Raw genomic sequence first — 19,259 nt, forward strand, 5'->3', positions numbered from 1 at the left:
GTGTATATTTTGTTTCTATTGTTAATTTAACCTTGCACTTCTTAAAAATAACGTTAACTAAAAATTAAAAAACTGAACTAAATTAATTAACAGATACATAATATGTTAATTAGAAACGGTGTCCCAACCGTCTGTATTGTCAAAGCCTTATATTAAATATGCCTATAAATAAAGGTAGATATGACGACATATAACAAGAAAAGCCTTCTATAAGTGTAATGCAAAGCAACTGATAATAATTATGGTGGGCATATTATGTTTCGAAAAATGAATATACTCTTAAATAAAACAATAAACACAAACTGCAATCATCCGATCAATTCATGTAATACAATATATTGAAAAAAATCAAATGACAGTTACATTATATCAAACTACAAAAAAGTTGTTTCAAACAACGTAAATACCACCGTTCATTGAAATCACGAAATTTTCGATTTTCTAAACCTGACCGAATTGAAAATTGGACCAAATACCATCTTAAAGTATAGGAAAAGACTCGTCCATCCATATGTTACATCTCCATTTTGGTCCAAGGGTGTGGATTTTACGGCCCTTCCCATTTAGAGTGTGTTTTTCGTTCTCGTCCCCAAAACTCCCAAAAAATTTCAAAAACTTAAGCCTGACCTTTGCGGCTTCTGATAGCACAGATCATTGCCTTTCCAACGCATGTTTAATTTTGAAAATCGGTTATACTATTCAAAAGTTATCGAGCTCAGAAGTATGACTCAATTTTTATTTAAAAAAGGGAAAATGTTTGTATGTATGTATGTATGTGTGTGGAAAAGTTACACCGATCTGAATTTTTTTTTCTGTTTTTTAAGAGGGTGTGAGGGCCGATTTAGAACCGGTCTAATTTTTGACTTCTGACTACCCGTAAGCTAGCTAGAGGACTAGGTAGATACAAAATAGCATATTTTTTGGGCGTATATACCTTAGGTTCAGGAAGAGACAGGAAAACGGCAAATACACCAAATCAATAGGGTTGAGTTAAGCTTTCAAATCTTGCTTAAGCGATCAACCTGAGACATACACACTGCTCACCATAGCCGAAAAACTGAAAAATTAAACTTTGAAAATTTTGGTTTTTCGACAATTACTCAAAATTTCAACCTACGAATTGCGCCAATAACTGAGCGTTTGTAGGAGGACTCAGGAGGCGTCTAAAGGTGTATATCTCATATCTGGGAAAATTCGAATTTTTTAGTTATAGGCTTCATAATTATGATCAAATCTATTTCTTATGGGAAAAACCGTTTTTCAAGCTCAATAATTCCTGTAATACGTTCAGTTATCATACTTGATCTTGGATGCATCAGATACTACTTGTCAATACGTTTTAAACTCATGTTTAGTGATCAACATCAGTTCAGCCGTTCAGAAGTTATAGAGCTCCAAAAGTATAATTAGTCCAGGAACTGAAACTTTTCACTTCGCAATTTTTACAGAATGGATCGATTTGCTTGAAAATTTGACAATAAGTAGTGGATAGTCCAAGGATCAAAATCTATATGATGCCGAAAGACGCTTTTACCATGGGGTGGTTGCCACCCCATCTCGAGGGTGGAAATTTTTTATTATATTTTGACCGCAAATGTTGGTAAAAACATTAATTGTAAGCAAAAAATGTTTTATATTTTTTTGATAAAATTAATAGTTTTCGATTTATTGGTTATCGAAACTTAGTTTATATCGAAAAAATCAATGTTATTAATCAATCATGGTTTATGTACTTGTAGTGGTTACAATGCTAAGTTTGAATGGGCAATCCGAGTTCATTTGCCGGCCATAATTACATAATTATTAGGATGGCTGGGATATGAACTCGGATTGTCTTATCACTGGTGTCGTAAGTAGAATTTTCATAAAACATGACAACACTGTTAAAATGCTTAAAGACCTCAATAATATCTAAACAAGTGAGAATAATGGCTATATCATTAAAGATAACTTAGTGTTTTTGTTTTGTCAATCCAATTAGTGCTCAAATTTTTGTTAGAATGTATAAATTTTATTTCTTTTTATTTTATTTTTTTCGAAAAGACCATTACACACGTGTGGGTCTTATAAATTGATGGTTTTATGTTGAAAATGATATGGTTTTATAAATTTTTGTAAACTTTTTTGTAGAATTTGTATAATGAAATTATTTTTACAGGGCGTTGATTAAATTTGATACAATAATTATGTTTGTGAACTATTTTCTACTGGATAATTGCCTAACAATGTTTATTTTCGTTTTTATTTTATTTTTGCAATAGGGGGCTTACATGTTATATAATAGGTATGTCACAGTACCTTAATGTCTACTTTCAGAACTGTAGAGGGTTGAACACCAAATGTACTGACTTTTATAGAAACTCTATGGCTGCCGACTTTGATATTGTGATCGCGATTGAAACATGGTTGCAGGCGGGAGTGCATGATGGGGAAATAATAGATCTGGCCACATATAAACTGGTAAGGTGTGATAGGGACTTAGTATTTACAAATAAAAACACCGGAGGCGGAGTATTTTTCGCAGTAAAAAATCAACATAAAATAATGAAAATTATTAGAAATAATACATCGTTTGAAGCGCTTATTATTGAAATGAAAATTGGTCAAAACAAATATAACTTCTGTGCTCTATATATTCCCTCGGGAAGCCCATCACATGTATACGAAGCGGTTTTTGCATTTTTACAGAATAATCTAACACATTCTGATAATACGTATATTTTCGGAGATTTTAATATAAAAGCCATCACGGGCACTGTATATAACTTAGACGTATCCAATAATATTTTAGAAATTTTTCAAGAATTTATGGATTTTAATGGGTATGTATTATATAATAACATTAAAAACTTTCAGGACAGAACGTTGGACTTGGTAATATCATCTGAAAATAATTTTAGAAATATTGTAGTAAATAGGGACTTTTTGCCTTTTGTTAATGAAGATATATATCATCCCTCGCTTGAGATTAATATAAATATAGAAAGAAGCATTACACCAAAGAATACGGAAATTGTAACTAGACTAAATTATAAAAAAGCTGATTTTTTAACCTTTAGTGAACGTGTTAGGGACATGAATTGGGATGCGGTATTGGAAGAAAAATTTGATGTAGACAAGGCTGTACTAAATTTTTATGATAGCTGGAATAGGGTTGTTGACGAGTGCGTTCCAAAAAATGTTTTTCATAAAAATACGAAATTAAGACCGGTTTGGTTTACACCTGACATAAATAGGGCGCTAAAAGAAAAAGACAGATACAGAAAATTAAAAAATATATCTGATCATTACAAAAATAAATATATAGAATGTAGAAAAGAGGTAAGTAAATTAATTAAGACAAAAAAAATATATAAATAACATAGAAAATGAGATAAGTGTTGATGTAAATAATTTTTGGAATTATATTAGAAATAATAAAAAGACGTCTAACAGTGATAAATATTATTAAAACGGACAAGATATACCGGAAGAACGGACTGCCGAAAGTTTTGCAACATTTTTTGCATCAGTATACGCAGAGGAGAAACCTTCTTATAATTTAAATTTTAATAGAGATATAGATATAACAAATGATACTTTTATTTTAGACTCAGTTGATGAGACTGATTTCAATAATGCGATAAATAAATTAAAACCTAAGAAATCTGCGGGAACTGACAGAATACCTGCTTTTATGCTCAAAGCGTGTGGTGAGTGGGTGCGATAGCCCTTACTACATATTTACAACCTTATATTATCAACTAATGTATTACCTTCAATGTGGAAAACGGGACTTGTCTCACCCATATTTAAATCCGGGAATAAAATGAACGTTGAAAATTATAGGCCTATATCAATTATGTGCTCTCCAGCTAAATTGTTGGAACAAATAATTTATTGTAAACTGTATCGTTATGTTGAAAATTTTATAGTACCACATCAACACGGCTTTGTTGCCAACAAATCAAGTAATACCAATCTATTCCTTTTTACTAACGATGCATTAGAAACTATTGAACGTAAATCTCAACTTGATGTAATATACACGGATTTCAAAAAAGCTTTTGATAAAGTGGATCATGATATTATGTTAAAAAACTAAGCAGATATGGACTATCAATAAACTTTCTTACATTAATAAAAAATTACTTAGAAAATAGAGGCATAGTAGTTAAACACAATGGGAATACATCTGGAAAATATGAAATGAATTCGGGGGTTCCGCAAGGATCCAACCTAGGGCCACTACTGTTTCTACTCTTTATAAATGATTTACCTAAGGTATTTAAATATTCTATGTATCAAATGTTTGCAGATGATCTGAAATTGTACAGGCGGGTTGAAACAGTTAGAGATTGTGTCATGTTACAGAAAGACGTAAACAAGGTGTATGAATGGAGTTGTCAAAATAAATTGCATTTTAATATAAATAAATGTTCTGTATTGTCAATAACGCGTTTAAAAAATCTGTGCTTATTCGCTTACCTAATGAATGAACAAAGTCTACAGCGGGACTTAGAAAAAACAGATTTAGGGATAACGTACGATAGTATGTTATCATTTAGTAACCACATTAAAAATATCGCAAAATCTGCAAATAGAACATTGGGTTATATAATAAGACAGTCAAACAACTTTACTAACATAAATACGCTCAAAATATTATATTATTCTCTAGTAAGGAGCAAATTAGAATTTGGGTTACAAGTGTGGTACACAGAGTATCAAACTAATTTAGAGCGGTTAGAAAAAATACAAAATAAATTTTTGAGGTCCCTTTATTTAAGAAAATTCCGTAGGTATCCTGATTATCATACTGTTAGAACATCCAGCCTAAGAAAAGAATTTAAAATTTTATCGCTAGAGAATAGGAGGCAAATCTCTGTATTGACTTTTTTATACAAGATCATTAATAACAAAATTAATTCTACCGAATTGCTTGAATTGGTTAAATTTAACGTACCAGCCAGAAGAATGCGCTCTAGCCCTATGTTTCACATACCTCAAGTTTTTTCGACCAATAGATCACCTCTTGTAACCATGTTCCGGTTGGCAAACCACTTTAATGAATTATTCAATTTAAATTGGGCTGATTCTCCTGCTAAGTTTCGATTGAAAATAGTAACTGGAATTATTAATTTGTCCATCTAATAAATTTACAGCTTTCACTACCGTTGATGATGTTCATACTCTACAGTTCTTCATAATAGCTATATATTTGTTACTTTTTTTTTATTGATGTTTACTTTTCTTTAATTAATTACTGATGAATGTATACTCTGTACTTTGAAACTATGTATATAAGTAATATTTATTCATGTAAAACAACTAATAGTTTGTTTGAATAATAAATAAATGAATAAAAAAAAAAGTACTAGATCATTTGGGAGAGAATGCCACCAAGGCGACCCCAGAAAACGGCAATTCTCGCTAGTGGCGCACAACCCCTCTAAATGCGACACTATATATACACGAAATTTTCGATTTTCTAAATCTGGCTGAATTAAAAAATTAAAGTTTAGGAAAAGACTCGCCCATCCATATGTAAACATTTCATTTTGGTCATAGGGTGTGGATTTTACGTCTATTCCTATTTAGGGTCTGTTTTTTTTTCTCGTTCTCAAAACTACCAAAAATTTCAAAAATATAAGTTCGATCTTTGCGGCTTCTGATAGTACTGATCATTACCTTTCCAACGCACATTTAATTTTGAAAATTACCAGAGAACGGCAGTTCTCGCCAGTGGCGCACAACACCCCTACATGCGACACTATATATACACGAAATTTTCGATTTTCTAAACCTGACTGAATTGAAAATTGAGCCAAATCCCATCTTGAAGTTTAGGAAAAGACTCGTACATCCATATATTACTTCTCCATTTTGGTCCAAGGCTGTGGATTTTACGGCCCTTCCCATTTAGGGTCTGTTTTTCGTTCTCGTCCCCAAAACTCCCAAAAATTTCAAAAACTTAAGTTTGACCTTTGCGGCTTCTGATAGCACAGATCATTATCAGCATGTTTAATTTTGAAAATCGGTTATACCGTTCAAAAGTTACCGAGCTCAGAATTAGAACTCAATTTTTATTTAAAAAGGGGAAAAATGTTTGTGGATATGTAGTCCAGAAAGCCACTGCGCATCCGCTAGGAAAAATATTCTAATTCGGATTTTTTGCACAATCTTACTCAAAACGGATTCCTTTTAACAAATTTGCATGTTGCCAGGACAAAAAGGTGGTCAAAAATTTTTTAAACGTTTTTTTTTTGTTTTTTTCCTAAAATTATTTTTTTTGCATGGAAAAAAGTTTTTTTAGGGTTTTTGGAACATTCCAAACAGAAAAGGTCTTTGGTGATTTTTCTCTAAAAATGATAGTTTTTGACATATAAGCGATTAAAAATTGAAAAATTGCGAAATCGGCCATTTTTAACCCTCAAAAACTATGTGAAAAACTGAAAATTTGAATGTTGCCAAGGCAGGTAGACATTCTTTAAACATCGATTGATGAAATCCCGAAGAGTTCTTTGCAATACAATATTCAAAACTCCTTTGTTTTTTAATTGCTAATCAAGCGTGCGCGACACTATTTTCCACCGACAGTATGGTGCAAATGAAAGGAATAAATTCGTTATTTCGTAAACCGGCGACTTTAAGGAAAAATCCCGAAACAGGTCGATTTTTATTTTTAAGTTATGATATTGTGGCATATATGGTATACTAGTGACGTCATCCATCTGGACGTGATGACGTAATCGATGATTTTTTCAAATGAGAATAGGGGTCGTGTGCTAGCTCACTTGAAGGGTTCTTCAATTCTCTATTCAGTAATATAAACATTTACATAATTATTTATACAGGGTGTCCAAAATTTTTTTTATTAAATTAAATTATTTGACAAAAAAAGAAGTAGAAGGACACCCTGTATAAATAATTATGTAAATAAAAAGTAGTTTTCAATCCTAATAGTAAATTATTAATATTGAAAATATCAAAAATATTACTAAAAGATTTTTAAATTGAAAACTTATTGGTACACTTTCCTGGTGACACCTCCAAGACTTCTACAATTTGCAAGTCAAATGGATGCTACAGTGAAGACGAGAGGGAAGGAATTCTACACTATGCAATTCACATCCCCCGTCTGCAGCTGGTAAAGTTCCAACGGAAAAATGCACCTAGTTACTCTACGGAGTAATACGACTATAAAATAAAAATGTATACCATTTTTATTCAGTTGCAATGCGAAGGCAAAACAATCTTACTTTTCAATTAGAATACGGAGTGCAGTCCAGTCCCTTGAATCGCGATTTTCGGCTCTTATTGGAGCCTTCATCGGAAAGAACGTAGGCACTGTTCTCCATATTTTAACTGATTCGTATCGAGAGGTTTTCCCACCCATTGCAACTGAAGTGATGATAGTAGGTGGCTAGCGCCATCTACTGTTGTCAACGAAACCCGATTTGGGCTTCGAAACGTTAATAAATTAATTTTTTAGTAAAATTGTGGCTTATTTCCCATAAAAAATACGTAATTATAAAAATGCCACAAGGAAATAGCTTCAGAACAACATTCTTCTTTTTGTCTCAATTAATTAATTCCAAAAAAAATTTTTGGGCACCCTGTATAAATAATTATGTTACTGTTTATATTAGCGATTAGAGAATGGAATAACCTTTCAAAAATGAGCTACCATACAACCCCTATTCTCATTTAAAAAAAATCATTGATTGCGGCATCACGCCCAGATGTTATTCACGCGGCATCACGCCAAAAAAATATAACTTAAAAATAAAAATCGACCTGATTCGAGATTAATCTCCAGAGTCGCCCATTCTCGAGAAAATGAATTTATTCCAACTCAAACGTCCTTACTGTACCTATAACTTCCGAGGCTTATATCTTCAAACCATGATTTTTTGGAGCTAGTGCCCCATTGAGTCTTTTGTTCTACACATCAAGGACTACCAGAACCCAAAGTTTCAGAGCATTTGACAGAAAGCCATTTCCCATAAGGTTTCTGCGGAGTCCTTTTCAGCTTGCTATTAACCAACTTTTTTTTGGTACGCGGGATCAAGACCTATCATACTATCTCAAAAACGAAATTATTTGTTGCTTACATGCTTAACATATACATCGGCATGTTTTACTAAAAACATTATTAGTATTATTTTAATGTTATTTTTAATTTGATTGATGCCCTTACGCATTGACGCATGGGATGATTGCGCCGGCTTTACCTGTTATAATCCGATCTCGATAAAGGGTCCTTTAAGCTGTAGGCACGATCAGGGCCCCCGTAAGAAATACTGGCGCCTGTGTGCAAAAAAGAATTTGGCGCCCCTTAAGGCATTTTGATAATGTTTTTTATTTATTTTTTTTTAAAGGTAGGTAGGTAGGTAGGTGCTTAAAATAAAGCAAAATAGGAACAAATAACACCATAGCAAATATTAATTAAATAAAGTTTAAGGGGCTTTATTGAATCAATTCTGCTGGTCCATCTTGTCACACATAAAGGGTTTAAACTTAACACGAGAACATTGTTTCTCAGAACATCCCACCTTTTTGTGGATGGCGAACCCAGAGAAACGCGATTTTCAAATTTTGTCCATTTAAGGTACGTTTTTACTGCAGCGGCTGGCTCGTTAATCGCTGAAAAATCGTCGCTGAATCTGAGCATTGATTGCGGTGTACTGCTTGTGTGATTTGTTGGCGGTGCGTGTTTCGGAGTTTTGTATTTGAAAGATTTTTGTGAAATGAAGCTTCTTTTTATAAGTATGTCTCATTTCATAATTTCCTAATAAATGGTTGTTTATCACAATTTTGAAGTATCCTTCTTCTTGTCTTCTTTTAAATGTTGCATGTTTTTCTAATCTTGGAGCACTTGACATTTCTTTCTACGTCCTATATTTCCTCTGCTCGCAAGTATTTTAACAATAATTGTTTTCTTTTAATAATAATATTAATATTGTCCGTCCGTCCGTCCGAAAACATAACTCCTCATTATACCAAGTAGAATGACAAATGAGGTGTCGAATGAAAGATTATGATACAAGGATGCTACTACAGGTGAGAAAATTTGACCTAGGACTTCTGCTTTTAGAAATGCAGCCGGAAGTACTATTTTAAAGTCAATAGTACAAGCGGTATATTATTCAACGTCCAAAGCAAGACGAGAACAAATGTATACCTACTTCTAGTTTCATGACTGTCGTGAGTGTAACGACAGAGGAGTTATTTTCACCGACGACGAACAGACAGTCATAAAACCAGAAGTATACATTTGTTCTCATCCTGATAAGGCGCGTCGAATAATATATCGCTTGTACTATTTCGGCTACTTTAAAACAGTACTTTCGGTTGCATTTCTAAAATCGGAAGTCCCGGGTAAAATTTCTCACATTAAGTACCATCCTTGGATCATAAGCTTTCGTTTGACATTTCATCTGTCATTCTACTTGGTACAATGACGAAGGAGTTGTGTTTACGGACGGACGACGAATGGGCAGACGGACAATATATATTAATATTATTATTAAAAGAAAACAATTATTGTTAAAATACCTGCTGGCAGAGGAAATAGAGGACGCAGAAATTGAAGTGTCACGTGCTCCAAGATTAGAAAAACGTGCAATATTTAAAAGAAGGATACTTCAAAATTGTGATAAAAACCATTAATTAGTAAATTAATAAATGAGACATACTTATAAAAACAAGCTTCACTTCACAAATTGCTACAAATCTCTCAAATAAAAAACTCCCATACATTTCACAACCTGTTAAAAATCTCTCAAAAAAAAAACGCGAAATACGCCACTATAACCGATTATGCGTCTACGATTTTGTCTGCTCTCAGAGCAGTCACCAAAAATCGACACTTGCCGCCCCTTGGTACAAAGGTTATAGACGCTTCAGTAAAAACGGCTCCTACAATCCACACAAACACACGTACAATCAAATACACCGCATTCACTTTAAACGAGCCTGCCGCGCCAGTAAAAACGTCCTTTGACGGGACTGTATCGTCGCCCCCGTTAGCGAAATTATTCCGATTCGATTTTTTTGCACAAACTTACCATAATACTTATAACAAATCCACAAGGTGCCAGGCGGTGCCGTGGTCGAAAAACAATTTTTTTAAACAAAATCATAAAAAAAATTTTTTCATTTCGAACAATTTTTTTTTAGATGTCATTCTGAATAAAAATGGTCCCTTGTCATTTTTCTCTAAGATTGATTGTTGTCGAGTTTGTAAGATTTGAAAAATGCGAAAATGGCCATATAACTCGACAACAATCAATTTTAGAGAAAAATCACAAGAGACCTTTTATGCTCAGAATGACCCAAATTATCAAAAAAATTGTACGAAGTTAAAAAAATTATTTTTGCGAATTTGTTTAAAAAAATTGTTTTTTTTTATTTAACCTCCCAATTTATTTACAATCTGTAAAACAAGTTACAATGAGTAAATGTTGTGACCACTAGTGTAGGTGACTTGGAGAAAATGATTCATTAATCATTTTCTTTATAAATATTTTACATAGATATAAAATTGTTTGTCTCTGGGAAAAAAATTGTTTAAACAATTTTTGACCAAGGTACCGCCTGGAACCCTGTGGATTTGTTATAAAGACCTCTTTTTGAGTAAGTTTTTGCAAAAAAAATCTAATCGAAATAATATCGCTAACTTGGACAACGATACGGCCTGGACTATAGCGCTAATTGTTAATAATTAAAAACAACAGCTTTGCAATAAAATAATTACAAAAATTTCTTCAGGATCTTGAAGGAGGGGTTTTAAACTTTGATTTCGTCACTTTTTGACTTTCATTATAATAGTTTTTTAATCGAGTTATTAAGCCTTAAAAATGTCCATTTCGGCATTTTTAAATTTCAAATCGCGTATAACTCGACAACAATCAATTTTAGTGAAAAATGACAAGAGACCTTTTTTACTCAGAATAACCCAAGTGATCTAAAAAAATTTGTTCGAAATGAATGTTGTGAATTTGTTGTGACTACAAACTTGCTGTAGATAACGCATTTCCAGCTTTTCGGCGAATAAACAATTATTTTGTTATTAACAAAATAAGAACACATTTTGAGTAATTGCGACTAGTCGCATTCGATTCAGCGACCAAAAATACACCAGAGAAGACCTTAACACTATTAATTTATTTACAGGGCTTCTAATAATTCCTGAAAAACACCTAATTTTACCATAATTTGTTAATAACAATTAAAGGCACCATATTTGGGCTTCCAGACCACTTCCATTGGATTCGGCGACCCAAAAAACCCATAATACCATCATCAAATCCAGGCGCGCTAAAAGTGTCCACGGGACTCCCTAGGTTGCGACTAGACTATTAGAATAAATAAAAAGTTTCTTTTGAATGAGATATTTGAAATTAAATATCACACTACATTTTCTCTTAGTTTTTCACTCCTGTAACTTATTAAAATAAACATTATATAAGTTTTCAGGGACTTTCGACCCTCGGTAATAACGTAATCTTTCATTCTGCGTTTATATTTTTCAAAAATACTTATTAGTTTTCTCAGGATTCGAAAAAATGAATCCAATTTAAATAGCATTAGAGCCTAAAGTTTGCACCGATCCCCTTAAAGTACTTGATACATCCATAGAAAATATTTTATTATAATATACCTAATGTTTATTTCAGTTCAATGGCAAAACTGCCGATGCCGTCAACTTGACGAGTGCACTCGAAAGAGTACACTCCATGATAAATACAGATGTAGAATATTTGTTATTGTCCTTTTAATTTTGTCTTTTTAATAGTTTTTTTTATTCTGCAAAACGTTGTAGGATCTTCAACGTGTCATGGATAACAGCAAAGAAGGTGTCATTTTATTTGCACTCGGAACAAATGTTAAACCGTCTTCATTCAGCGAAGATAAACGCAAGGCAATCCTTGATGCATTAGGAAAGTTAAAACAAACAGTGCTATGGAAATTTAAAGGAAATTTAACGAATATTCCCAAAAATGTTATTATCAAAAAGTGGTTACCACAACGGGATCTACTAGGTAAGTATATTAAAAGCATTATCATCGTTGTTGATGATTCATTAAGGCATTTCATTCAGGATTGAATGTTTGCCGCTTTTACTTAGAGCTCTCTGATCCGTTTATTACGGCGCATCACTCCTCATTCTTCTTGTGTGTTGTCAAAGTTTCTTGTATAAAATGACTTTCGTTACAGTTTTCTTCCACTCATTTCGCTCTGTGCATAGTTTCCTCCAGTTTTTCGAGTCATTAACATATCGAGTTAGTACATATTTTATATTTTAGTATTATTTATATAATATCTATGTATTATTAATATTATTTATAATTTAAAATAGCATATATATGTTACGGACAATGACGTAAATCCGGCCAATAACGTTAATGGCCGGCCAATAACGACAATGGCCGGTTGAATTGGTCATTGTCGACAATGGCCGGCCATTAACGTTATTGTCCATAGAAACTGGACATTGATGATAATTTTAAATTCTTGATAACATTTATAACGAGCGATCCACAATTATTGGGATCAAAGCTAGCCGTGCAAAAAATTACGTATGTCTGTTTTGATGTGAATTTATATCATTGGTTTATCAATTAATTTTGATTAACATTATAAAACATAAAAAATCAGTCAAAACCTTTAACAAAGAACTTTAATCAAAAATAAAAAGAATTAACAAAATTATAAGTAGTAACAATAATAAATAAAATCAAAAAAGGTGCTCTACATAACCTAACTTTTCTTGTTAATTTGACATACACTGCAAAGTTGACGTAAACTGGAAAGTATATCTGAATTAAGAATAGACATGCACTGTATAGCTATCTCTGTCGTTCAGAGCCACCTAGGGTGACAATAATTTTGGATCACACGTTATCATTGCCCGGCCAATGTCGACAATGCCCGCTGTTAATCGGTCAATGTTGATATTTTGAATAAAAGATAGGTTATGTGTAGTTTTACTATTCTTTACTTCATATGTGTATATTGTGTATTGTTTTCGTGTCGAAATTAATAAAATATAAGGTTTATTTCCCCGATTTAAGATTATTTAGGTTTGTAAAATATCATGCTCTACGAACAAAAATTTTTGAAATTCAACACAAATAGAAGAAGTACGGTTTAAAATTACTATTTTGAATAAGTAAAGAAGAAGAATAATAATAAAATAACTCAATGAAAGAAAAGAATACTAAAATTGTCTTTATCTTTAGCATATAAGTAAAATACCATATAAATACCATCCGAACAGAGAGTTCGACGGAAACAACTAAATTTTTGGTAGCTATAGAAAATGGGTAATAAATATAAGAAAACAACTTGGAAATATAAGAATAAGTAGAAGTAGATGAAAATAAGTAATAAAACAGGATTTAAATGCACTTTAGAGTACACAGTAGTGCATATAAAAAGAATGTAGAAAAAATAGTACGTATAAAAAGAACGTATAATATGACAATGAATGGATCGATTCTCTTGGGCTTTGGGAAGTTACGACAAAATAAGAAAGTAATTAAAGAAGAACTACCAAAAAAACTGGTTAAATTGAAAAAAACAGAAAAATTGCCATGTGGATATTAATGTGAAGATTTCTACTATAAAAATTAGCCAAAAAAACTGTAAAAAGTATCAAAATGCTAAGAATACCAATATTTGCAGCTGTAAATATATTTTAAATCCATTATGCTGAAATATATAATTAAATTATTGTAACCGGTAATACTTTTTTGACCCATAACATATGAAATTATAGTTTAATATATAAATATTAGTAAAAAAAGTAGTCAAAAAGTACCTAAATAGGTAGATATAGAATTACTGCAAAAATTAAATATAGAAATGAAATATGTGAAAATAGTATTTATTAATGCCTTGTCCTGCTTGCCAACAAACGAAAAATTCACAGTTTCAAATCTTTACATAAGACAAGTAGCGTTGGTGCGCCAGTGAAACGAAATTTTGAGTTGCCTGTCAAATTTTCCCTGGTATTCTCTGTCTCTCTCTAGGACCTCTCTCTTGTATGTTGGTCGCAATCTCGCTTCACTGTTTGAATGGGACGGGGCCATGGACGTATAAATAAAGAGTATGGACCGGTTTATTTACATCTTTACTTGAAGCCACGAGATCGTCACAGTCATAGCCACAAATCCTTAATTTGACGTTGTCATATTATTTTGTTTTCAAGTCAATATTTAAAATAATTTTCAATTTTTAGTATAATTTACTTTTAATTTATAAATCAAAATATATTACTTAGTTACTAGAAACCATTTCTAAATATACTTATTCCGCAACCAAGGAATTAAAAGAAAAACATTAATTTTTTAATTATTAAATGAAACTATATTCTGATAATTTCAACTATTTGTGAAACTTGGCACCACTGGTAATATCAACCAATCATAGTGCTTCAAGAAGAAGGAACGTGGCGTCTCGTGTTGTTTACGTTTATTTTGATAATTTCAGAATTTCCTTTTGTGTCATTTGAGTGAATTTGTTAGCGTATTTTGACTTTGAATTGAACAATCGTAATCGTTAAGTGTCTTAATCATGGTGCGTAACTGTGTCGTATGCAGGAAAACTGCATATTTACATCCACAACTGTCATTTCATTGGTAAGTATTTATCAAGTACATATTATAAACAACATCCATTGACGTAGCACAGGGATATGATATTACGTTATCCTTGAATTGAAATAAAATAAATAAATAAATAAAACTTAATAATTTTGTGAAATAAAGTAAATTTTGTAGTATTATAAATACATTTATTTATTTATTCGAATCTACAATATAATTTCTATAAATTTTCTTGTATGTTATTATATTACCTATATAATAATGTAAAATTAAGGTTTAATGTGTTTTATACATTGTTGTATATAGGATTTGTTGTTTTGTTGTTTATGTACTGTTCAATAATAGTTTGTATGTTTTCTTACGTTTATTAATATTTTAATAATTAATATGGTTGACCATTCAACCAATTATGCTCCGTTTTTAAACCAGGAGGAGTAATTCAAATTTACTGCGCCGTAATCCTTATTTGAATGTCCAATCGCAGGCAAGTGTACTCCACTGTTACGAAATTTTGACACTATTTACATTTATGAAATTTTAACACTATTGGCATTTTATAGGTTAATGTAGATATATTAGCGATTTTTTGTGTTTTCTGCGTTACTCCTTTAACTTTTGAATTTTTAGTCGTCCTTTTAAAAACACATATTTTTTTACCATAAACTTGCCAAGTTTACTCCACTGTTATGAAATTTTGACACTATTTACATTTATGAAATTTTGACACTATTGGCATGTCATAGGTTAATAGGTGTTTTCTGTGTTACTCCTTTAATTTTTAGATTTTTAGTCTGCTTTTTAAAGCAGATATAAAAAATACATATTTATTTGCGACATCAGCTACCGGCTATACCTACTGTTTCTCTTTGTTCTTAAGAGTGTGAAACAAAGTTATCTATCTATACTATACATGTCAAACTCGTATTGTTCTATATAAAGTTATGTAAGATTTTTGTTTAATACATATTATAAATGCGTAGGTATATTAATTTGTAAAATATATTGGTATAATTATATACGGGCAATGTATAAATAACCTGCGATACCCTGATGACCCGGTTATTCTGCCAGATAATGCTGAAGCACTGCAACGCCTAATGGACCGAGTAACGACAGCCTGTAGAGAATTTGGAATGAAATTGAATACAAAGAAGACAAAAACGATGGTCAGCAAGCACCAAAACAGAAGGGTGAAGGTCAATGTCGACGGAACATCTCGCCAGAGTGACAAGAATAACTTACCTTGGAAGTAATCTTGATGTAACTTGGGACCACTCACTAGAAATAAGAACACTTCTGGAAAAGGAACGTACAGTATTTTACAAAATGCAAAAAGTTCTATGCAACCGCCAGCTGGGTATTTCATTGTGAACTAGAGTACTTAAGTGCTAAGTTTTCTCCACCTTGCTCTATGAATGAAATCAAAAGTGAATGAATTGCTCCCACTTATAATCTAAGGCAAAATCAATAGCAAAAGAGGACCATGACCATAAGAGACATTTGCAATTGACAACATTTTAAGTTTTCTTTAATTGATCTCAGATCGAGTTAGCACATATTTTATTCCAAATAAAATAAATTGAAATTTACATAAAAATTAGAAAAATAATAAAATTCAAGGTCGTTGGGGAGGCAGAAAATTTGTATAAAAAAAATAAAAATACTATGTAATATGCTAAAAAATAACACTAGCAACTTTTTCACACTATAAAGGCGGAGATACATATGCGCTCTGCTCGGTGTGCGAGCCGCTCGCGCGCAGCGTATTCGTCAGATTAGTACGTGTTTTCAAGTGACGCACAAACGGCACGCACACGGCGCACCACGATCTAAATTCTGTCGGTTTTTCAACAAACGCTTTGATGGTTCGCAATACGTATTTGGACGGGTTTGCGAGTGGTTTGTTGGTTTTGGCGCGCATGAGTTGAATATTTGTTAGTAATGGAATGGTCGGAACTGTCGGAAGGAAATTGATGTTTACCGTGGAAAATCATTATTGTGGGATCCTCAATAAAGAACCATTTAATTTAAAGAAACAACTTAAATCCGATCTGAACGGAAATAGAAGCTGAAATAAAAAAAATGTACATGCGGACCTTTTTAAAAAATGTTAGTTCATTGTTGTACTAAAAATAACATGTATTAAAAATAAGATTTACTATTTTATTTGAGCATAAGCCACTATTCGAGTTTGAAATCAAGTTTACTTGACCTTTCGACTTTCACTTCGGAAATAGTTATCAATATCAAAAAAACATTCATAAGCAGATATATATTATGTGTCACCGGAAAGCGAAATAGGTAACGCACGACTTGGAGAACCTATAGTTTTCTAACTTCGTGGCTGGTGAATCAACGCAGTTGAAACAAGCGGATATATTATAATTGTGTCACCGGAAAGCGAAAAAGGTAAGGCACAACTTGGAAGACCCAATAGTTTTCTAACTTCGCTTGTGGTGAAGCAACAGAGTTGGAACAAGCAGATATATTATAATTGGGTCACCGGAAAGCCAAAAAGGTAACGCACAACTTGGAAGACCCAATAGTTTTCTAACTTCGCTTCTGGTGAAGCAACGGAGTTGGAACTAGCAGATATATTATAATTGGGTCACCGGAAAACGAAAGAGGTAACGCACAACTTGGAAGACCCAATAGTTTTCTAACTTCGCTTCTGGTGAAGCAACGGAGTTGTAACAAGCAGATATATTATAATTGGGTCACCGGAAAGCCAAAAAGGTAACGCACAACTTGGAAGACCCAGTAGTTTTCTAACTTCGCTTCTGGTGAAGCAACGGAGTTGGAACATGCAGATATATTATAATTGGGTCACCGGAGAGCCAAAAAGGTAACGCACAACTTGGACGACCCAATAGTTTTCTAACTTCGCTTCTGGTGAAGCAACGGAGTTGGAACATGCAGATATATTATAATTGGGTCACCGGAAAACGAAAAAGGTAACGCACAACTTGCAAGACCCAATAGTTTTCTAACTTCGCTTCTGGTGAAGCAACGGAGTTGGAACAAGCAGATATATTATAATTGGGTCACCGGAAAGCCAAAAAGGTAACGCACAACTTGGAAGACCCAGTAGTTTTCTAACTTCGCTTCTGGTGAAGCAACGGAGTTGGAACAAGCAGATATATTATAATTGGGTCACCGGAGAGCCAAAAAGGTAACGCACAACTTGGACGACCCAATAGTTTTCTAACTTCGCTTCTGGTGAAGCAACGGAGTTGGAACATGCAGATATATTATAATTGGGTCACCGGAAAACGAAAAAGGTAATGCACAACTTGGAAGAGCCTATAGTTTCCTAACTTCGCTTCTGGTGAAGCAACGGAGTTGGAACAAGCAGATATATTATAATTGGGTCACCGGAAAACGAAAAAGGTAAAGCACAACTTGGAAGAGCCTATAGTTTCCTAACTTCGCTTCTGGTGAAGCAACGGAGTTGGAACAAGCAGATATATTATAATTGGGTCACCGGAAAGCCAAAAAGGTAACGCACAACTTGGAAGAGCCTATAGTTTTCTAACTTTGCTTCTGGTGAAGCAACGGAGTTGAAATAAGCAGATATATTATAATTGAGTCACCGGAAAGCCAAAAAGGTAACGCACAACTTGGAAGAGCCAATAGTTCTCTAACTTCGCTCCTGATGAAGCAACGGAGTTGAAACAAGCAGATACATTACAATTGTGTCACCGGAAAACGAAAAAGGTAACGCACAACGTGGAAGAACCTATAGTTCTCTAATTTTGTTTCTGGTTGTAGGAACAAGCAGATATATTATGGTAGGGGAGCAAAGTATGCTAAATGTGCAGTCACTCGAGCGCTTTGGGGACCTATTGGGCTGTGATTATTAGGTCCTAAAACCAAAAAAAGTTAAGTAAAATTTTCCATTTCAGTGGGGACTTCCCATTTTTTAATTTAATTATCCATTTCTTACAATCTTTTTTCCGATTACAGCGCCATCTATCCATAATTACAAAAATTGTTTCGAATAAAAGTTGTTTATTTTTATACAAACGATCCAAATCTGCAATAAGAAATGGGGGCTACCACTTAAGATTTTAAAATAAGCCCCCCACCTCACCTCTGTGGGGGTCGTGTTTGGAACCATTCGATAGATTTTTTAAAAATATTGATAAAGTGTATTTTGCAGTTTTTCGATATGATGTTTATTTTGCGAAAGATCGCGGGATTTGTATTTAAAATTTTAAATTTCCCCCCCCCTCTCCGTGGGGGTCATGTTTGGTATTTTTCGATAGATTTTTGAAAAACATTGAACACGTAGTTTTTAGTTTTTCAATCTGACGTTCATTTCGCAAAATATTCGCTTTTTTTTATGAAACTTTTCGACTCACCCATTTCCGTACACCCCGCTCAAATCGTCATATTTTTGAAATATAGACTCTTTTGCATGTACTTAACTTACCTAATCTTAATCTGACAATTTCGAGTATTTTTAAGGATAGATTTTTTTTTCGGGTCCCCCTGAACGAACCCCCCTGTGTTAAGAGCCAATAGATGGTGGAGGTACATCTGCAGGGTACAACGTTTCTCCCCATATGATAATCTGACGCGCTCGAGTAACTGCAAAAATCCCCGCTTGGGCTCCCCTACCATTATATTTGTGTCGCCGGGAAGCGAAAAGGTAGTTCC

The 19,259-nt window shown here is 33.0% G+C and overlaps 1 protein-coding gene across 3 annotated transcripts in view; it reads left to right on the forward strand.

Moving 5' to 3' along the window:
* Positions 1-19,259, forward strand: part of LOC126881066 (zinc finger protein 271-like) — a 183,526-nt gene that overhangs the window by 124,558 nt on the left and 39,709 nt on the right. For all 3 annotated transcript variants that reach the window (XM_050645088.1, XM_050645086.1, XM_050645093.1), the window contains exon 4: positions 11,810-12,029. In XM_050645088.1, coding sequence (XP_050501045.1) covers positions 11,810-12,029 — 220 coding nt within the window. The remainder of the gene's footprint in view (positions 1-11,809; positions 12,030-19,259) is intronic.

Source organism: Diabrotica virgifera, chromosome 1 (genome assembly GCF_917563875.1).
Source record: "Diabrotica virgifera virgifera chromosome 1, PGI_DIABVI_V3a".
NCBI lineage: Eukaryota > Metazoa > Arthropoda > Insecta > Coleoptera > Chrysomelidae > Diabrotica > Diabrotica virgifera.